This window comes from Borostomias antarcticus (assembly GCF_949987555.1).
Source record: "Borostomias antarcticus genome assembly, chromosome: 23".
In the NCBI taxonomy this organism is placed as follows: domain Eukaryota; kingdom Metazoa; phylum Chordata; class Actinopteri; order Stomiiformes; family Stomiidae; genus Borostomias; species Borostomias antarcticus.
Genome location: NC_140256.1, coordinates 1,695,960 through 1,713,308, shown reverse-complemented (window position 1 = coordinate 1,713,308; position 17,349 = coordinate 1,695,960). Strand labels below are relative to the sequence as shown.

The 17,349-nt window shown below is 44.0% G+C and overlaps 1 protein-coding gene across 1 annotated transcript; it reads right to left on the bottom strand.

The window, feature by feature from the left end:
- Window positions 1-665: 665 nt before the first annotated feature.
- LOC311324790 (uncharacterized protein) lies at window positions 666-15,250 on the bottom strand (the record flags this gene model as incomplete). The annotated part of the gene is made up of 10 exons (XM_084457383.1): window positions 666-906; window positions 1,009-1,147; window positions 1,579-1,701; window positions 1,835-1,987; window positions 2,523-2,724; window positions 2,924-3,093; window positions 8,409-8,554; window positions 11,993-12,227; window positions 14,666-14,830; window positions 14,992-15,250. The coding sequence occupies 10 exons, from the start codon at window positions 15,248-15,250 to the stop codon at window positions 666-668; spliced, it is 1,833 nt and encodes a 610-aa protein (XP_084313509.1).
- Window positions 15,251-17,349: the final 2,099 nt, after the last annotated feature.

The window sequence follows — 17,349 nt, the reverse complement described above, 5'->3', positions numbered from 1 at the left end:
CGCGTCACTGTGGGTTTAACCCAGGTGAATCAATAAAACATTACACTTTTCCAGACCACACATTTGCACAAACAGGCTCACAGTATTTACACACTCGCTTTTGGAATTCTGTAGATTAAATGTTATCGGTTTTAGGGTGCTTAGAAGAAGATGTAAGATCAACACAAGATAATATCCTTGCAAAAAAAACAACATTGTGAGATTCTTATTTTGAAGTTTTTCCCTCTGCACTGCACTACTCAGCTGGACAAGAAAACCTGCCACAGTTGTATGAAATAAATGGCTTGATCATTGATCCCTCTAGAACTCAGCATTTTGCATCATAATCAGTTACACTATGAGGACTCCAATGACATTTGTTTGATTAAAAAAAAAGCATAAAATGCTCATCTTTATTGCACAACCATATAAAAAGGAATAAACACTTTACCTTGACACCTTGGGTAAATACATTATGTATTCACATACTTGCCCATTGGACATAAACTAAACAATCTTAAATACCATTCTCTCATTCAAACTCATATAAAACCTCTATTTTCCATTGCACCCATAGAAATACCCTGCATGTGTGATGTGGCTGCTTGTGCAAAGTTGTACAAGTCTCTGATGGTTTCTTAGCTCCTCCCCCATCCCAGCTTGTTAGCAGTAGCTCATAGCTAGCGCTACACGGGGTATCCATATCTGCTGTCGTACTTCAGGGGAGGCGGCAGGGGCGGTGGTTTCTGCTCGCTGGGGGAGGGCGTGCTCTTGTTCGTGTGGATGCTGCGGCCCGACTCGGTCCTGGCCGGCTGGGCCTTCCTCACGGAGCTGTAGGCCACGCCGGCGTGGGCGCGGTAGCCCAACACCGAGCGGAAGCTGGAGAGTCTGCTGGAGGGTCGGCTTTCCGGAGCGGGGGCGTCCTCTCTGAGAGTGCGGGGGGAGGCGGACAGGATAGGAGACGATCAGCACTCGCTCTGCCTCTTCTGAATGTTACACTCGGAATCTGGGAAGTATCATATCTCATACCTGATTTCATTGGCGACCTCTTTCTGATAGCGACGCTTGTGGCAGCAGCAAATCAGAAGCCAGATGAGAAGCAGGAGGAGGAGCAACAGAAGCAGAGCACCAATCACAGCGCCCACGATCACTCCCACTTTGTTGGTCGCTGGAGAGAGGGAGTAATTAAAATCAACCACATACTCCAAACTACTCTGGATATCCCTAACTAACTGTACAAAACATGACATTATTTATATAAAAGCGATGACTTTCTCCTGCTCCTACCTCCATTTTGGAATAAGGATTTAGGAAACTTATATAGCCCAGGTGAGCCCTCACCCAGGCTCGGGGTGGTAAAAGGATAGCCCCTCGGCCCCGAGCCTGGGGTGGTAAAAGGATAGCCCCTCAGCCCCGAGCCTGAGGGGGTAAAAGGATAGCCCCTCGGCCCCGAGCCTGGGGGGGGTAAAAGGATAGCCCCTCGGCCCCGAGCCTGGGGGGGGGGGTAAAAGGATAGCCCCTCGGCCCCAAGCCTGGGGTGAGAGGACAATAACAAACCAACCCATACGAAGAAGAGGAAAACTGTGTGTTTAGACTTACGGTTGTAGGCGTTCAGCATGTATTTACACTGCTCCTTGCCCACAGCGTTCGTCACCTCACACAGGTAGTTTCCCATGTAGCTCGCCGAGTGATTACTGATCAGCAGCTCACCAGTCTGCGGGTCTGCATGAAGCAAACAGACACCTCGCTGACACAGTAGCACAGCACAGGCCTCGGCGCGGAGCAGAGAGCAGATCATTGGTTCTTGAATCAATACCGTAATCAGTATTTGTGATTTGCGGTTGCAGTAGCCTACTTTGCGTCGCAGTGGGAGGGATGACGCCTCCACTCTCCCTCTTCCACACGTAGATCAGAGGCATGGATCCCAGGGAGGACTTGCAGCGCAGGGACACAGGGCTCCCCTTCTCCTCGCTACCCTCCACCCAGCACTTCGGCACTGATGGAGGGACTGGTGAAGAAAAACCATGTCAAACCTCACGTACATCGATATTTATTTAACCTGTATTTAACAGGATTTAGGAAAAAGCATTGAGATAAAATCTCTTTTACAATACTGACCTGGCCAAGAAGGCAGCAAAGTTTCACATTGAAAGACACAAGGACATATAAAATACAGAGAACAACACAACTAAATATACAAAAGGCGTAGAGCACGTGGGAACAATAATAAATTATATACTTATTCCTAAACGGAAACGTGTTTTGGTCACTTTTTGCCTTCTCTACTTCCTTCACCAACAGTTGAACAGTAACAACATGACAATTTTTTCTTAGGACTGTTTCAATATGATTTCAGTCAGGGAATGCTGGGTATATCTGGAACAAAAGCTAAATGCTAAAGAGGTGTGGTTACTAGGGAGGGCGTAGAACGAGGTGTTGACATTCCATCTCCGTGAAAAAACAGCCTCTACTGTCTGAGGAACGAAACTGGTCAAACAGAAACTTGACAGACCGAGCCCACAGACATTCAAGGTATTTCTCACCCATCACTACCAGAGTGACTTTTCGCATATCAACGCCTGGCGCCTTCTTGACTTTGCACTGGTAGGTGGCCGTGTCTGAGATCAGCAGTGAGGAGATGGAGATCGAAGCGTCTCCCTGTTTGGGGTTTCCTACGAATTTCACCCTCTTAGACAGGCTGGCACCTCCGTAGTGCAACGTTCTCCCGCCTGCGTAGGATAAAATCTGACAGGTGGAGATCCAGTTCAGTGACAAAAACAATACCGTTCTTCAGAGTACATCTTAAGAACAGTTCTTCCCCTAGAGCGATGACGATATATATTATGATACAGTGCATGGCTACGGCTAAACAATCCTCTTATCCTCTGCTTCTTCCACTGGCTTTCCATAGCATCCCCATCTCCCCTCGTCTCTCAAGTCTTACCAGATGGTCTTTCAGGGTCATGTCTGGGCTAACGTTGGACCACTCAATGTCTAGTTCCCCTGTGTCCGAGGGGTTAGCGATGTAGGTGCACCCCAGAGTGACCGTTGCCCCCTGGGGTCTTCGGATGGTCTGGGGGCCCGTGGAGGTCACGGTCATGGCCACCGTCACACCTGAGGAGAGAAATGAAAGGAGAAAGTCAATATTAAATTTACTGCTAAAATCCATGTCTCCAGAGGGAAGCTGCGGATGAAAGGGTGTTAAGAAGTATTACATCGACTCTGCTGCCCCTTCCCAGACACTGGTGAAAGCCTAATGGAAAATGTCAGACAGAGTGGAAATCACAACTTCAAAGTAGGCCTCTTCGCAACTTTCTAAAACTCTCAACTTCCTGTGAGTAACAACATAAATCTGCCTCTACAAAATTAATTGGACATCTGTGAAAGTTCACATGAGGCTGGATGCAATACTGTCACATTAATTCGTGATTTTATGTCTCACAAACAAAGTGTGTTGGAGTTGTTTCTACAGACAGACGTTCTGTCTAGGGAACGCCATCTGCTGTAACCCTGTCGGGTTAGGGTTAGTCTGTGAATGACTGCGAGGAAGACACACTCCCCTGACAAACACAGAAGCATGTAAAACCAGGAAGGTAGCATGTAGAACTGAACCAGTTGAAAAAAGTCAGGTAAAGTGTATCTTGTGTTTGACATAGAGAACTATGAGGAACAACGAACAGACAAAACAAAACATCTAAAATTCAAAAGACTCACCTAAATTCAGATAAACTGTTACAAAACACAAGCCAGCCAACTGTAGCCAGAAGGATCTAAAACACTTGTCCATGGTCAAAGGGTTAGAAAGCCTGTAAAACACAGAAGATAGAAGGCGAATGTAACTGAATGCATCATTTGAATATGTGTACTTCCTCTTTTTGATTCGTTCTGAAGAATAGGATAACTTTATTCAACAGCTACAACAACTAACGCAGTCAACACACCCTGAAACAACAGTGATAAAGACTGGCCGTTGGGGCTTTATATATCATTGTTTGCGAAAAGAGTGCCGAGTTGATTAAAAGAGTTGATTACAGTATTCTCAAAGGTTGTCCTTGACAACTTATCAACTTATCTGAACCAAGGTGCCCACTGCTGCTATCAAGTGTGAATTAAGTGGGGAGTTTGTCAACTTGAGAGTACAATAATTAACTATAAGAAATAATAAAAATATTTAAAATAAAATTACCTGTCAGTAGAGAAATAATCCAAACAGAAATGAGTCCTGGGAGGCCAGACAGAAAGCCCCAGCACAGGTGCGCTTGGCTTTCCTTCTTCCTTTTTCTTTTACCTGAAACTCTGCAACAGGTGAGTGACTAGAGGCCACACCCCCTCTTTCCATACTGTTGTTCTATTGGGTATTGCGGTTAAGGGTCATGTGGGCTTGCTACAAAGTATGTCAACACTAACAATTACTAATATTTTTCTAATACTACTTCTTTCCAGATCAGTTAAAGTACGCAGTATATTGAGAAAACGTTGATGATTTAATGTTTGGTATTTTTATTCAACTGAAGTTCAAAGTATTGTATGCAGAAATTGAGGTTCTAAAATAAATGTGTTTAAACTTTCTTTCATGTTTCTTAAAGTCACAGATTCGAGCTTTATTTCATATCCTGGATTATTAAGGCATGTGTCTGTCTTAGGTGAGATTAATTATTACCATTAGTGCAAGCAGCCACAGCTCGATCCCTGCCACGCCTATGAAACCACAGCACTTGTTGACCAGAGAGGTTGTCATAAAACAATCTGTTCTGAATCACACCCATCCTACACGATGATTACACACATTTATAGTACAGGGTGATCAGGTCAGGGAACAATTGTGACAGAGAGAAGGACTTTATGAAGGTTGCTTGTTTTAGTGTTGATACTGTATCACTATAGGCACAGCCACATTCACATCCCATTATCAGCCATGCCAGTTATTTCATGTTTTCTTATAGACTTGGTTACATGGCAGCCAATCAGCTCTGAAATATCACTTCAATAATACACCTCATAGTGCTGAAGGGGAGAAACTGTGTGTAGTGTGCACCCGATTGCATGCATAAGGGAATTTCTTCAATAATAGCAAGTCCAATATCCCAAAACTAATTTTGAGAGACTGGCAGCTTGAAGGCAAAGCAACAAGGGTTACTGGGATGTATATGAACTCATCAAACAGGTTACGTGACTCAAAGTTGATAAACATTGGAAGGAGAAAATTGTGTAGAGTGGGAGAGAGACCAGCACTCACTTTGTCTCTCCATGTGGCAAGCTCAACAAAGCGCAGAATCTCACATCATCTACCTGTCGGACCAAAATGCAGAAATTCGATTAACTGGCTATTGTATATCTCTCAATACAGATGGGGGGACTGTGTGATTTGGGGCTCTCATTAATTTATCCACAGAAATATTTGATTTTCCCAGTGGCCGATGATGAGGGACAGGAAGATACCAGCCAATGGACTTAATTGGTCGTGGCTGAGGTGAACATAAAATTATTCAGCATCGATCGTAAGAGTGTATATACTTGATCACTCTGTGCCCTCGGGCTAGAATATTGGCCAGTGGCAAGTCTCAAAGAGCCAGCCAGGGTAATGCAGTCATTTAACCATATGTTCATTAAAGTGAATAAGAAAATTAATGAATAAGTAACATCTCAGACACATGAAACAGGTCCTGCATTCCAATGTGAAGGAAAAACACTCACTTTCAACACTCTCTCTGTCTCTCTCTCTCTCTCTCTCTCTCTCTCTCTCTCTCTCGCGGTCTCCCTCCCTTTCTCCCTTTTCTATCTTGTTCTCTCTTACTCTTTCTATGTATGTGTGTGTGTGTGTGTGTGTGTGTCTGTGATGTATGCATACTTGTGTGTGGCGTATATCTGACTGACTACCATGAGAGCAGGTGTTTCACTCCCCCCTGGTGTAAAAGACAGAAGCTCTGGCTACAGATCGCAGTGTAGGACAGATGATGACGAGACACATGGAGTGTGGAGGAAAAACCCACAGTACTGGTCCACTTCATCAAAGGTCCAGCATGTTATTAAGACTCTCAAAACGGAGAATAGAATATAAATGCATGTGTCATCACACATCGCCTGAGGCGGGTGGGTGGGTGTGTAACGTTATTTTGTTTTCACCTAATCTGCGGTAGCGTGAACCTTTTTCACAGCTTCTGCGAAACAGACGCCCTCGTAAACAGCCTGGTAGGGGAAGCAAACAAATGACCATGCCGGGGAAGGAGAGGGTACAGATGTCTGTGTCTCGCTAACAGCCAAACTGAAATAGCATATGGCAGCATGAGTCACGCTGCGTCAATGACAGGTAAGAACATATATTTGTCTTTTTGAGGTAGGATGTCACTAAAATGGTGTGAGGCCCTTGCCAGAGGGGGTGCAGTCACTCAGTCCTTCAATAGCTACGTGAGTGGAATACAATGCACTCATGGCTTTCCCATACAGACATATTCATATTCATCTTTTTGAAGAAATAGGCATATGACAGTGACTATTTGTTTCAAGATATTGCTTCTCCTCTGATGTGCAAATGGACATCGTTCACAGCCCCAGTTTGCTGTCGTAAGGATAGGAGGGCCTAGTCTGAGAGAAGAGCTTCCTCCTCCATTATGTGCTACACAGTGAGCACAGAGGCAGCATCATTGTCTTGTCGACGGTCAATCATCATTCTTTCTCCCTGCGCACTATCTCAGTGTACAGTGGTGCTAATGCTTCAGTATGATTACACTTGTCGGTCTTCCAACCATGACTCATTTCATGCCCAATCTGCCCACACGGCATGGTATCTGTACACGCCACAGCTAGGAGCCGGCGAACGCGGCTTTTCTTCTGGGTGATTCTGCATGGCGGAGGTAGCTGGCAGCAAAGGGCAGCAACACCTATCAAACCCCACTCAAGCGTATACCGCACAGTATGTGTGACTCGGGGACATTGTATTACACAACGGGAAATGATGTGTCCCTCGGAGTTAGCTATAAGTCTTCGGCCCTGTCATGGCAACCGTGTGGAAATTGGCTCACAAAAAGTATGTCAGTCATCATGAGTGGGCCGGGCCGAGCGTTATTTCATGAAGCCGGAGAAAAGGGTTAAGGTCAGAGGGTTTACTCAGAGGTCTGACCGTGAGTTTTGGAGTGACGTTCACGGTGGCGTGTGGTCGCTGGGCTCAACACCTTCAGCCTAGAGGCTGGGTTCTTTGTTCTGTATGTTCTGTTCACTGTGTATGTTTTGTTGTAACTTTATTTTAAGATGCCCTCTTGGCCAGGTCACTCTTAGAAAAGAGTTTTTAAAGTCGCATTGAAACGGACGTTTGAGATCATCTTACTTCCGTAGTTTGACGTATTTCCGACGCAAACAAGCTATGAGGGTGGGACATGCGTTTAGAGGAATTTGATTGGAACATTGACAAGTGGACGGGTTTTAAGAACTTTAGACAGATTCGATAGAAGGATAGCGTTGATTGACGGGTGGATGTCGTGAGATTATTGGCCTAAAATCTAAGGTGCCTGTTGTCGTCACTGCACGTGACCTACCGTTTTCCAGGAAGAAAGAAATTATATACTTTGATATAAGATTACAACAAAAGTAGAATTTTGTAAATATTTTGGCATACATCGTTGAATAGGTGAACACTATGACCAATTATGTGAACCAAAATGGGACAGAATGCTTTTTTCATTTCATTGTGACTTTAATCTCAATGAGTTTTTTTTTTCTACCTGGTTCAATAAAGGATATTGATTGATATTGATTGGACCACAGCGAGGGAGCAGTCTATAGGAGGATGAGACAGGACGAGTAGTGACAGTCCTGGACTTCTGAACATTTTAACAACTATCTGTTGAGTTTCTAGAGGGAATGTTTCTAGAGGGAATGTTTCTAGAGGGAATGTTTCGTGGTGTCGCACTGCGACTGTGCAGGAAGCTGTTCAGAGAGACCGGGAGGGGGGGGGGGGGTCCGGGGAAAGGGTCCATTGAACAAAGACCCAGAGACACAGGATTGGACGTTGATTGAGTTGTTTTATCTCATCGGTAAAGATCGCTCCAAGCTTGATCCAGAATGTACGCCTGCCAAGCTCGATGCTCCCCTCTCTGTTTACTCATGATAGACAGCACTTGGACAACGTTGAGGGGTAAGTTGTAACATGGGAAAGTCACAGATCTCGAGAGGCACGCCATATGAAAGACCACTGCTGAATTATAAGGTGCATACAAGATCATTTTAAATCACTGCTCATCTTTATTATTTCTATTTCCTGCCCTTTCTTTCAGTCTCTCTCTATCTCTCTCTCTCTCTCTTGCTCTCCCTCTCTCTCTCTATCTCTCTCTCACACACACACGCACGTGCGCACACACACACACACACATTTTCAGCAATATGGAACATGGTGTACCGCCTAATCTAAGAAGTTCTGGTTCCTCTGCCAAATCTACTAGCGTCTGGCGCAGACAGAGACTCCATGGAGAGCGCTGCCCCCAGACCTGCCAGGAGAAGACGCAGCGAGGAGCAGCCTGTCTCCGATAAAGAGCTTCCTACTGCGTCTGCCTCACACAGTCCCTCAGCGGTGGCATACAACTTACTGCAAAACAGTTGGCACAATAAAGTAAACGTTTTCACCACAATCCTAATACATTGATTTTCTTAAACAATTTCTCACAAAATATTCTTTACAGCATTTTAAACTCGATAAGGAATAACTCTTCGGGGGTTTTGGGTTAACCTCATGGGAGAATCATCTTGGTGAACCTTGTTATTTTCTAGAACCTTCTTTGATGCTGCTAGCTCGAATGTGAAGGGGCTCTTGAAAGGTTCTACAGTATGGAGTTATCTGGTACTATAGCATACAAGAGTATAATGTAATGATATCGATAGAAGTAGGATATGTACAACCTGGAAAAACTTCAAAAAACTGGTGCTGGACTAGAGTATATCCAAGTAAAAGAAGATGATGTCCGCACACAGTATAAGGTCTCTGTCCGTGCTTTATTCACCCCCAAATAATGCACACAATTAACGTTTCGCCCACAAGGGCTTCTTCATATAACAGGATCTTCATTCCAGGTGCCCTGATGTATGCAATGCCCATTCACCAATTAGTGACAGCCAATGAGTTTCCTCCATCTGCGTGGGTGTGGTTTGGGTGTAGCTGACATAACATCCGTGTATGTTTGTTTGATGTAGACACACATGATTCAAGATCCCGATCTTTGTATTTCTGCCCTCAGACGGGTAAACCACACCCACGCAGATGGAGGAAACTCAGTCACTAATAGGTGAATGGGCATTGCATACATAAGGGCACCTGGAATGAAGATCCTGTTATCTGAAGAAGCCCTTGTGGGCGAAACGTTAATTGTGTGCATTAGTTGGGGGTGAATAAAGCACGGACAGAGACCTTATACTGTGTGCGGACATCATCTTCTTTTATAATGTAATGATAAACATAAGCAGACATAGTTTACAGTAAAGTATGGAATATTCACTTGCTTGGAAATGCTTTGTCCAAGGATTAGCCTGAGAAAAAGGACAGCAACATCATTTAGGATAGGAATCATTGCTCTTTAGAGACACAACTGAATGCATTCTAATGAGCTGTGCAATTATATAAACTTACAACCAGCAAAGCAACCGAGGCAATTCCCATCATCATAATTCACATTTTTGAACTCAATTCGATCCTTTTGTTGATGCTGGCGGCCACTTGCTTATTGTTGATTTAAAAAAATAAAAAAATAAACACCAGTTAAGTGTATATTCATAAGCCTGGCTTTGTCGATTGCTTTGTCACTTGTGAAAGTAATTTGTATCAAATAAAACATCAGACCCAGGGTCAGTTTAGCATATCCACACTGAGCTTGTTTTAATTAGGAGTTTGTTTTAATTGTGAGTTTGACTGAATCCAGCCCTTCAGCATGTTGAACTGGATTGTCAAGTCCAAGCAGTATACAGACAATTCTCTCCAATGTTACAACGAGAATCACACAATGTACTCTTACACATTTGTCAGAGGAAAAAGGAGAGCAATCAAAAAATCTGACTGCATACTTTTTTTTTATATCTGAAAGCAAAGCATTTCTTCATAACGTCTGCCCAGCACAATAACAACATGAGCCACCTCATTATTTTAAATCCCATACAGTGAGGCCTACGTCGTGTCTATGATTCTGAACCTGGAAATGCAAATTGAGGTGACAACACACTTAATAGTCTACATATTACTGTACACATTACCATAGCATTACACTTAGTGAGCATGGTAAATATAGAGAGACAAGTGGAATACAGAGGAGAGAGTTCTGGGTATCTGAGTCCAACAGACAGACCTTTTTACGGTTCTTCTAATGCAGATAAAAATTACAAATAAAAAGTAAACACGTATATAATGTAGTTTTCGTATGACACCTAGGCCTACTACTACTAGTCTGTCAATATTGTCATGTGTCACTGAAGCATTTCCACTACTACTGCTGAGGTGCACTTACTCAAAATAAGCAACATATGCAATGGAAACTATTGTAGCCTATGTACAGATAAAATACATTAGTTGAAATCTATGTTTTACAAATCAGAATTAAAACCAGAGCAACAATGTGCTTTAGTGTCTGTATTTCTGACAGAACTTTATGTAGGCCTAATGTTAATTCTACATTAAAAAAAAATACAAAAGGAGAAAATAAATTTGAACTAATATTCTAATATTAGAACTAATATTCTGGACATCACTCTGAACCGCTCTGGAGGCCCACTAACGGTCCAACGTAAGAGGGACATAATAGAACGTAACACTAGGCCTACTTTCTAACCTGGAATTAGGGTGCATTCACAGCAGATTTTGTTAAAGGAGTAGTAATGGGAAAATCATGTTTAGCCCTGTTTTAAGTTTACTTATGATCATATACAATGGTTCAGATCAAAAAGTTGACAAAACTAGCACTTTTGAGAAAGTCTGATAATTGCTCTACCACCGTTTATCTACAACGGTTGCGTCAATACAAGTCAATGGATTTCATAAAATGATCAATAAAACCCTACAGGATTCATACTTTGCGGCGAATTTGATGTTTTTGAATGATTTTTCACGGTGCCCACCCACATCCATTGTATGACCTAAACGGTGGTAAAGCAATTCTCAGACTTTCTCAAAAGTGCTAGCTTTGTCAACTTTTTAATCTGAACCATTGTATATGATCATAAGAAACCTTAAAACAGGGCTAAACATGATTTTCCCTTTACTACTCCTTTAACGTTGTTGTCTATGGAGCGTATTTTAGCAGCGCAGAAAAGTTTGTATATATTTTAACTTTTCTGCGGAGGATAAGCGCCCTATTATTGTTGTGTTCTGTCGCTTGGCGACGAGTAGCCTCGACCAGGGACAATGCGGGACCCCTCGCTTTTTTAGCAGCTTGCAGAAACTGCCGTGTAAGCTTACTCCCATGTTACCTTGACACAAACAGAGGATGGAAGTCCCATCTCCAGCACCCTGAACATTAACAACTCTACTTCAGTCCCAACTTCTGTTCTACTCAACTAAATGTCCAAGCCTTGACGCAGGGGAGGTCAATCGCCTGCAATGAAAAGCAAATACGAAAACTTTTCAAAACAGTTCAGAGTTTCGTTGAATATCGATCCAGGTCTACAGAGTTTTCTGTTGAGTTGCAGAACAATCCCAGCTTTTAAACACGAGTGGTGAGAGGTGCCATGCATACAACAAGGACCCACATCATGTTGCCAGGTGCGAACAAAGTGATGGGAAATGTTCAGTAGACTACCAACATCTCTGTGGTTGAAGGGGCCTGGAGGAAAGACCTTCAGCACGGCAATTAAAATATGTCAGAAGTTCACATTTTCAATTAACACCACTGGAGTGGTACATATCACACCGGGGGCTGATGGGGACATGTGCTGTAGCTTGATGCTGCGTAAACAAAGAGGATCGCTTCTCAACACCGCAGATCCCATGGTGATGCAGCACAAGGCCGTTTTTGCAACCCATCAGATGTTTTCTCCGATGTCTTGCCTCCTGATTTGATAGGAGTCTTTGTAGACTTCTTGGGAGTCTTTGTAGACTTCCTGGGAGTCTTTGTAGTGTCTGGTATAAACAAGGTGGTGGGTGTTGACGTTGTGTGGTAGGATGGTGCCGTGGCACAGTGGCAAGGAAGAGGGAATCTTCAGGCGTCGGTTGTTTACCCTCTGCACGGACTCTGGCCGGCCAATGAACTGAGGCGACTGCACTTCACCACAGTGGCTACCAGCTAGAGATCCTCAGTGTGTTCACTCTAAGAAGAAATGAGAGAAACCAGAAGAGTTTTGTTTCATGAGCTCAACAGTATATGGCAACTATATGACCCCATTTACACCTGGCATTAAAACGTGTTTTGTGTGATCAGATTGCAATCTGATAGTGCTAAACCACATAAAAGTACAGGTGTAAATGCACCCAAAATGTTTTGAAGACAGATTGTGATCTGATCAGCCACTCTAGAGGTGGTCAGGGAGGCAGTGTGAACACATTGAACACAAGTGTAAATGCAAATTCAGTCCACATACATGTACAGCAATGTTAAACCAATGTGGCGTTCGGTTGTTTGAGCTAGAATCTAGCTCAAACAACTGAGATCCGATTGAGATCCGATTGCTCTATCTAGCTGCTGATCTCAATGGGATCTCAATGGAGACACATATTAATACCAGGTGTAAATGGAATCAACTAAAATCATATCTAGATACAGTCTGGATACGAGACGCATTTTAATGCCAGTTGTAAATGGGGCCTTTAACACAATTACAGAAACTGAATGTTGTAATTAAAGGCACTGAAAGCTACATAATGCATGCTGCTCCTTGCACACCGTAGGCAAGTACTGTATGAACTGTACTAGTGGTGTAGGTATAATGTACTTGCAAATGTGATGCTTGCGGTTTGTATAATTACACATGAAAATCTCAATCCAATAAAGGACCTACTGTACAATCTGACACCTTACAATGTGTAACGGTGTAATTATTATACATTACCCAACATACATATGCTAAGCACTGCACCATATGCACTGTAATTACCATGTTAATGTGCTTGTTTTAATTACCACTTAATGCAAAGACAAAACATCTAAACAGCCCAGCAACAAAAAAATACAGTAATGATGCAGCTGTTATTCAAGATAAATATATTTCACTGACGTTAAATAATGGGACACTGATTAGTATGTACATCTGAAACATATTCATGCAACTTGTGGGAGTTTCAATTAAAACTGTAACATTACAAATTACACAACAGCCCTCTGAATACTAATTTGTGCCATCTGCATAAGTGTCAAGTCATCTATCAAGAATGATTTTGTATGGATCTGGCAGGAAAGACCAAGCAGACAAGCCAAATTCCACCAAAAACAATAGCTGCTTCATATTTCCTTTCCAAACATGCTTTATGTGTGTGTATTTTATAGGCTATTCATTGTATCCCTATGGAAAACAATCTTTCTGTTATGGAATGGCCTTGATTCTACATTGTCCTGCTAAATTCATCCCTCTATAAGTGTTAATGTGAGTCATCTATTATTATTTCTAATTCACAGTTTGGAAGCTGTGAATAATTGCTTTAGCACATCATATCTCACTATAAAGGCAGGAATCTCTGTCTCTGTGTCTGTATCACGATTATCTCAAGAACCGGGCAAGTTAACATTCTGCAGGTGTATCTCGTCTCGACCCAAGGCAGTGCAGGGTTGCATGTGTTGTATCCCACCGTGCACCTCAACAAATTTACCCACGGGGACAATAAAGTATATTAAAATGAAATGAAGAAAATGCTCCCTAGTGACTTCACTTCCTGCCCATGTGTTTCTGTGTTCCCCTCTCCTTCGGTGCCCTGTTGGTCTTGTGTGTGTGTGTGTGTGTGTGTGTGTGTGTGTTCCTGTCCTGGTCCTCATTCACCTGGATCCTGCACACTTGCCTTCCATCAACTCTTTGGACAACGATTTAGCTCCACCTGCAACTCATTCCCTTGTTAGACACTTTCTTTATATAGCGTCACAGCCTTTGTCCCTGGGCAGATCCTTGTGCCTGGGCAGATCTTTGTCCCTGGGCAGATCCTTGTATTTGTCTTGTTGCGTCTTGTCTGTGTTTCTGTGTTCCTGTTTCCTCTGTGGATTTTACTGAATTGTCTCAGCCTGCCTGAAGAGTGCATTTGGGTCCTACTGTACCTCTACTGTACCTCTGCTGCATGTCTACTGTCACAGAGTGTGAGGAGTGGAAGGACTGCTTTTCAACTGGACCGCACTAGTGATAAAGCAGGCTCTAGGGTTCTCCTGTCTATTGGTATAAACTTGGGGCTTAATGTCCATTATTTGATTAATTAAACACACAAGATCTACGTCCCATCTAGGTCCTATCTAGGTCCCATCTAGGTCCCATCTAGGTCCCATCTAGGTCCCGTCTAGGTCCCATCTAGGTCCCATCTAGGTCCCATCTAGGTCCCATCTAGGTCCCATCTAGGTCCTATCTAGGTCCCATCTAGGTCCTATCTAGGTCCTATCTAGGTCCTATCTAGGTCCCATCTAGGTCCCATCTAGGTCCCATCTAGGTCCTATCTAGGTCCCATCTAGGTCCTATCTAGGTCCTATCTAGGTCCCATCTAGGTCCCATCTAGGTCCTATCTAGGTCCTATCTAGGTCCTATCTAGGTCTACCTCCGCCCCAGCGTGATAGATGGTATCTGGGTCCGGCTTGTGCAAAGCGAGACTTGTTGATGGTCTTTACATTCTTCAGTACCAGGGATCTGGACTTCACCGGCTTGAAGCTCTTATGAGCCCAGGTGATCAGCTCCTCCAGGCCCTTCAGGATCCACCTGCTCCCTGGGAGAGATGATGTTGTCACAGTCAGGTCATCCATATCCATAAAGGCCCTAAAAGATGGCTGTTTGACACCGGACTTAGTGAGGGGCCCTCTGCACTGAACCTCAAAAGATTTCACCCAATGTTCATAGCAAGTGCAAAAAGCACCACTGAAATGATACATCCAGCGATGATTCCCTTCTTGAGCTTGTGCCACTCCGAGGTTGTACGCACCGCAGAGACTCTCAGATTGAAGCTGTTGCAGTAGTCCAGAATGAGGTGCCTGGACTTGCCTGGGCTATGGTGGCAGTTCAGTGCCTCTTGGTCCAGCTTGTGGGGTATGGACCATATGTGAAGTCCAGCCACAGCACCACCAGGTGCCTGTTGTCCTCCTGGGCCTCCCTGATCATCTGGGTGACCAAAGTACTCCAGACACCCCATTACCTCCAGGATCCCTCCTTTCTACACCGAGGTATCAATGTAGAAATTCCTCAGGAGGTAGTCTGTCAGGCACCTGGCAACAATCCTGCAGAATATCTAGAGAGATGGTTCTGAACTGATCTGAGATTCTTTGACTCGTCTTCCTTTGGAATCCACACCCCTTCTGGATACCTCCACTGATCTCTCTGATGAGCTATCTTACCCATCACCTTCATCACCTTTCCGTCCAAATGGCATTCTCTTCTTCCTCCCATCTCAGGCATTCCTGGGGGGATTTTTCCCTAGGTTGCTGTTGGTTCCTTCTCTCAGAAGATATAGTTAGGCTGCTAAAGCCCTCACTGCCACATTGTTGATGTCTCTCTGGGCTGGTCTCTCCAGCAGTCACCACTCTGCTCTTGGTAGTCAACCAGTCTGTTTCTGCTAGTCAACCAGTCTGTTTCTGGTAGTCAACCAGTCTGTTCTTGCTAGTCAACCAGTCTGTTCTTGGTAGTCAACAAGTCTGTTTCTGCTAGTCAACCAGTCTGTTTCTGGTGGTCAACCAGTCTGTTTCTTGGTGGTCAACCAGTCTGTTCTTGGTAGTCAACCAGTCTCTTTCTTGGTGGTCAACCAGTCTGTTTCTGGTGGTCAACCAGTCTGTTTCTGGTAGTCAACCAGTCTGTTTCTGCTAGTCAACCAGTCTGTTTCTGGTAGTCAACCAGTCTGTTTCTGCTAGTCAACCAGTCTGTTTCTGGTGTTCAACCAGTCTGTTCTTGCTAGTCAACCAGTCTGTTCTTGGTAGTCAACCAGTCTGTTTCTGGTGGTCAACCAGTCTGTTTCTGCTAGTCAACCAGTCTGTTTCTGCTAGTCAACCAGTCTGTTCTTGGTGGTCAACCAGTCTGTTTCTGCTAGTCAACCAGTCTGTTCTTGGTGGTCAACCAGTCTGTTTCTGATGGTCAACCAGTCTGTTCTTGGTAGTCAACCAGTCGGTTTCTGCTAGTCAACCAGTCTGTTTCTGCTAGTCAACCAGTCTGTTTCTGCTAGTCAACCAGTCTGTTCTTGGTAGTCAACCAGTCGGTTTCTGCTAGTCAACCAGTCTGTTTCTGCTAGTCAACCAGTCTGTTTCTGCTAGTCAACCAGTCTCTTTCTTGGTAGTCAACCAGTCTCTTTCTTGGTAGTCAACCAGTCTGTTTCTGGTGGTCAACCAGTCTGTTTCTGCTAGTCAACCAGTCTGTTTCTGCTAGTCAACCAGTCTGTTTCTGCTAGTCAACCAGTCTGTTTCTGGTAGTCAACCAGTCTGTTTCTGGTGGTCAACCAGTCTGTTTCTGCTAGTCAACCAGTCTGTTCTTGGTAGCCAACCAGTCTGTTTCTGCTAGTCAACCAGTCTGTTTCTGGTAGTCACTGGTTGTTCCAGAGTGATGTTGTGATGCACCTGGACACATCATCAGTGAGGGAACAGGCATGCAGGCCATACAGAATGAGAGAGAGATACAGTATGTCCTTCTCAACAGCATATCAGAGAAACTTGGAAAAGACATGTTCAACTGTCTACCAGCGTGTCATGTGCTCACTGGCTGTGACACAACAAGCAGTTACAGAATAGCGAAGACTACAGCATTCACCAAACTCAGGACCCATCTCAGCGAGCTCAAAGAGCCGGCCCATTTTAGGCACTGCATGCTGGGAAGAGTCTTGGCCAGTAGCAAGAGCGCTTCATGGAAAAAAGGAAAATGAGGTATTTAATTGCATCAACAACAGATGAAGCCTCTGCAAGCTATTTAAGGAACCCCCAGCACCTACAGAGCTGAGAGACATTAGAAATTTTAATTGCAAAGATGCAAACTGTGGAGAGAGTGGGAAGTGCTAGTGGCTCTTTGTTGGCCTTCCTCTAAGGAGGTCTGCACCTGTTATACAGAATGTCAAAATGTGTCCCCAAACATGTCTGAAGAACCTGCTATTCGACACACACACACACACACACACACACACACACACACACACACACACACACACACTCACACACACACACACACACACACACACACACACACACACACACACACACACACACACACACACACAGACCTCATTTTATTTATCTGCTCTATGTGTGTATACTCTTG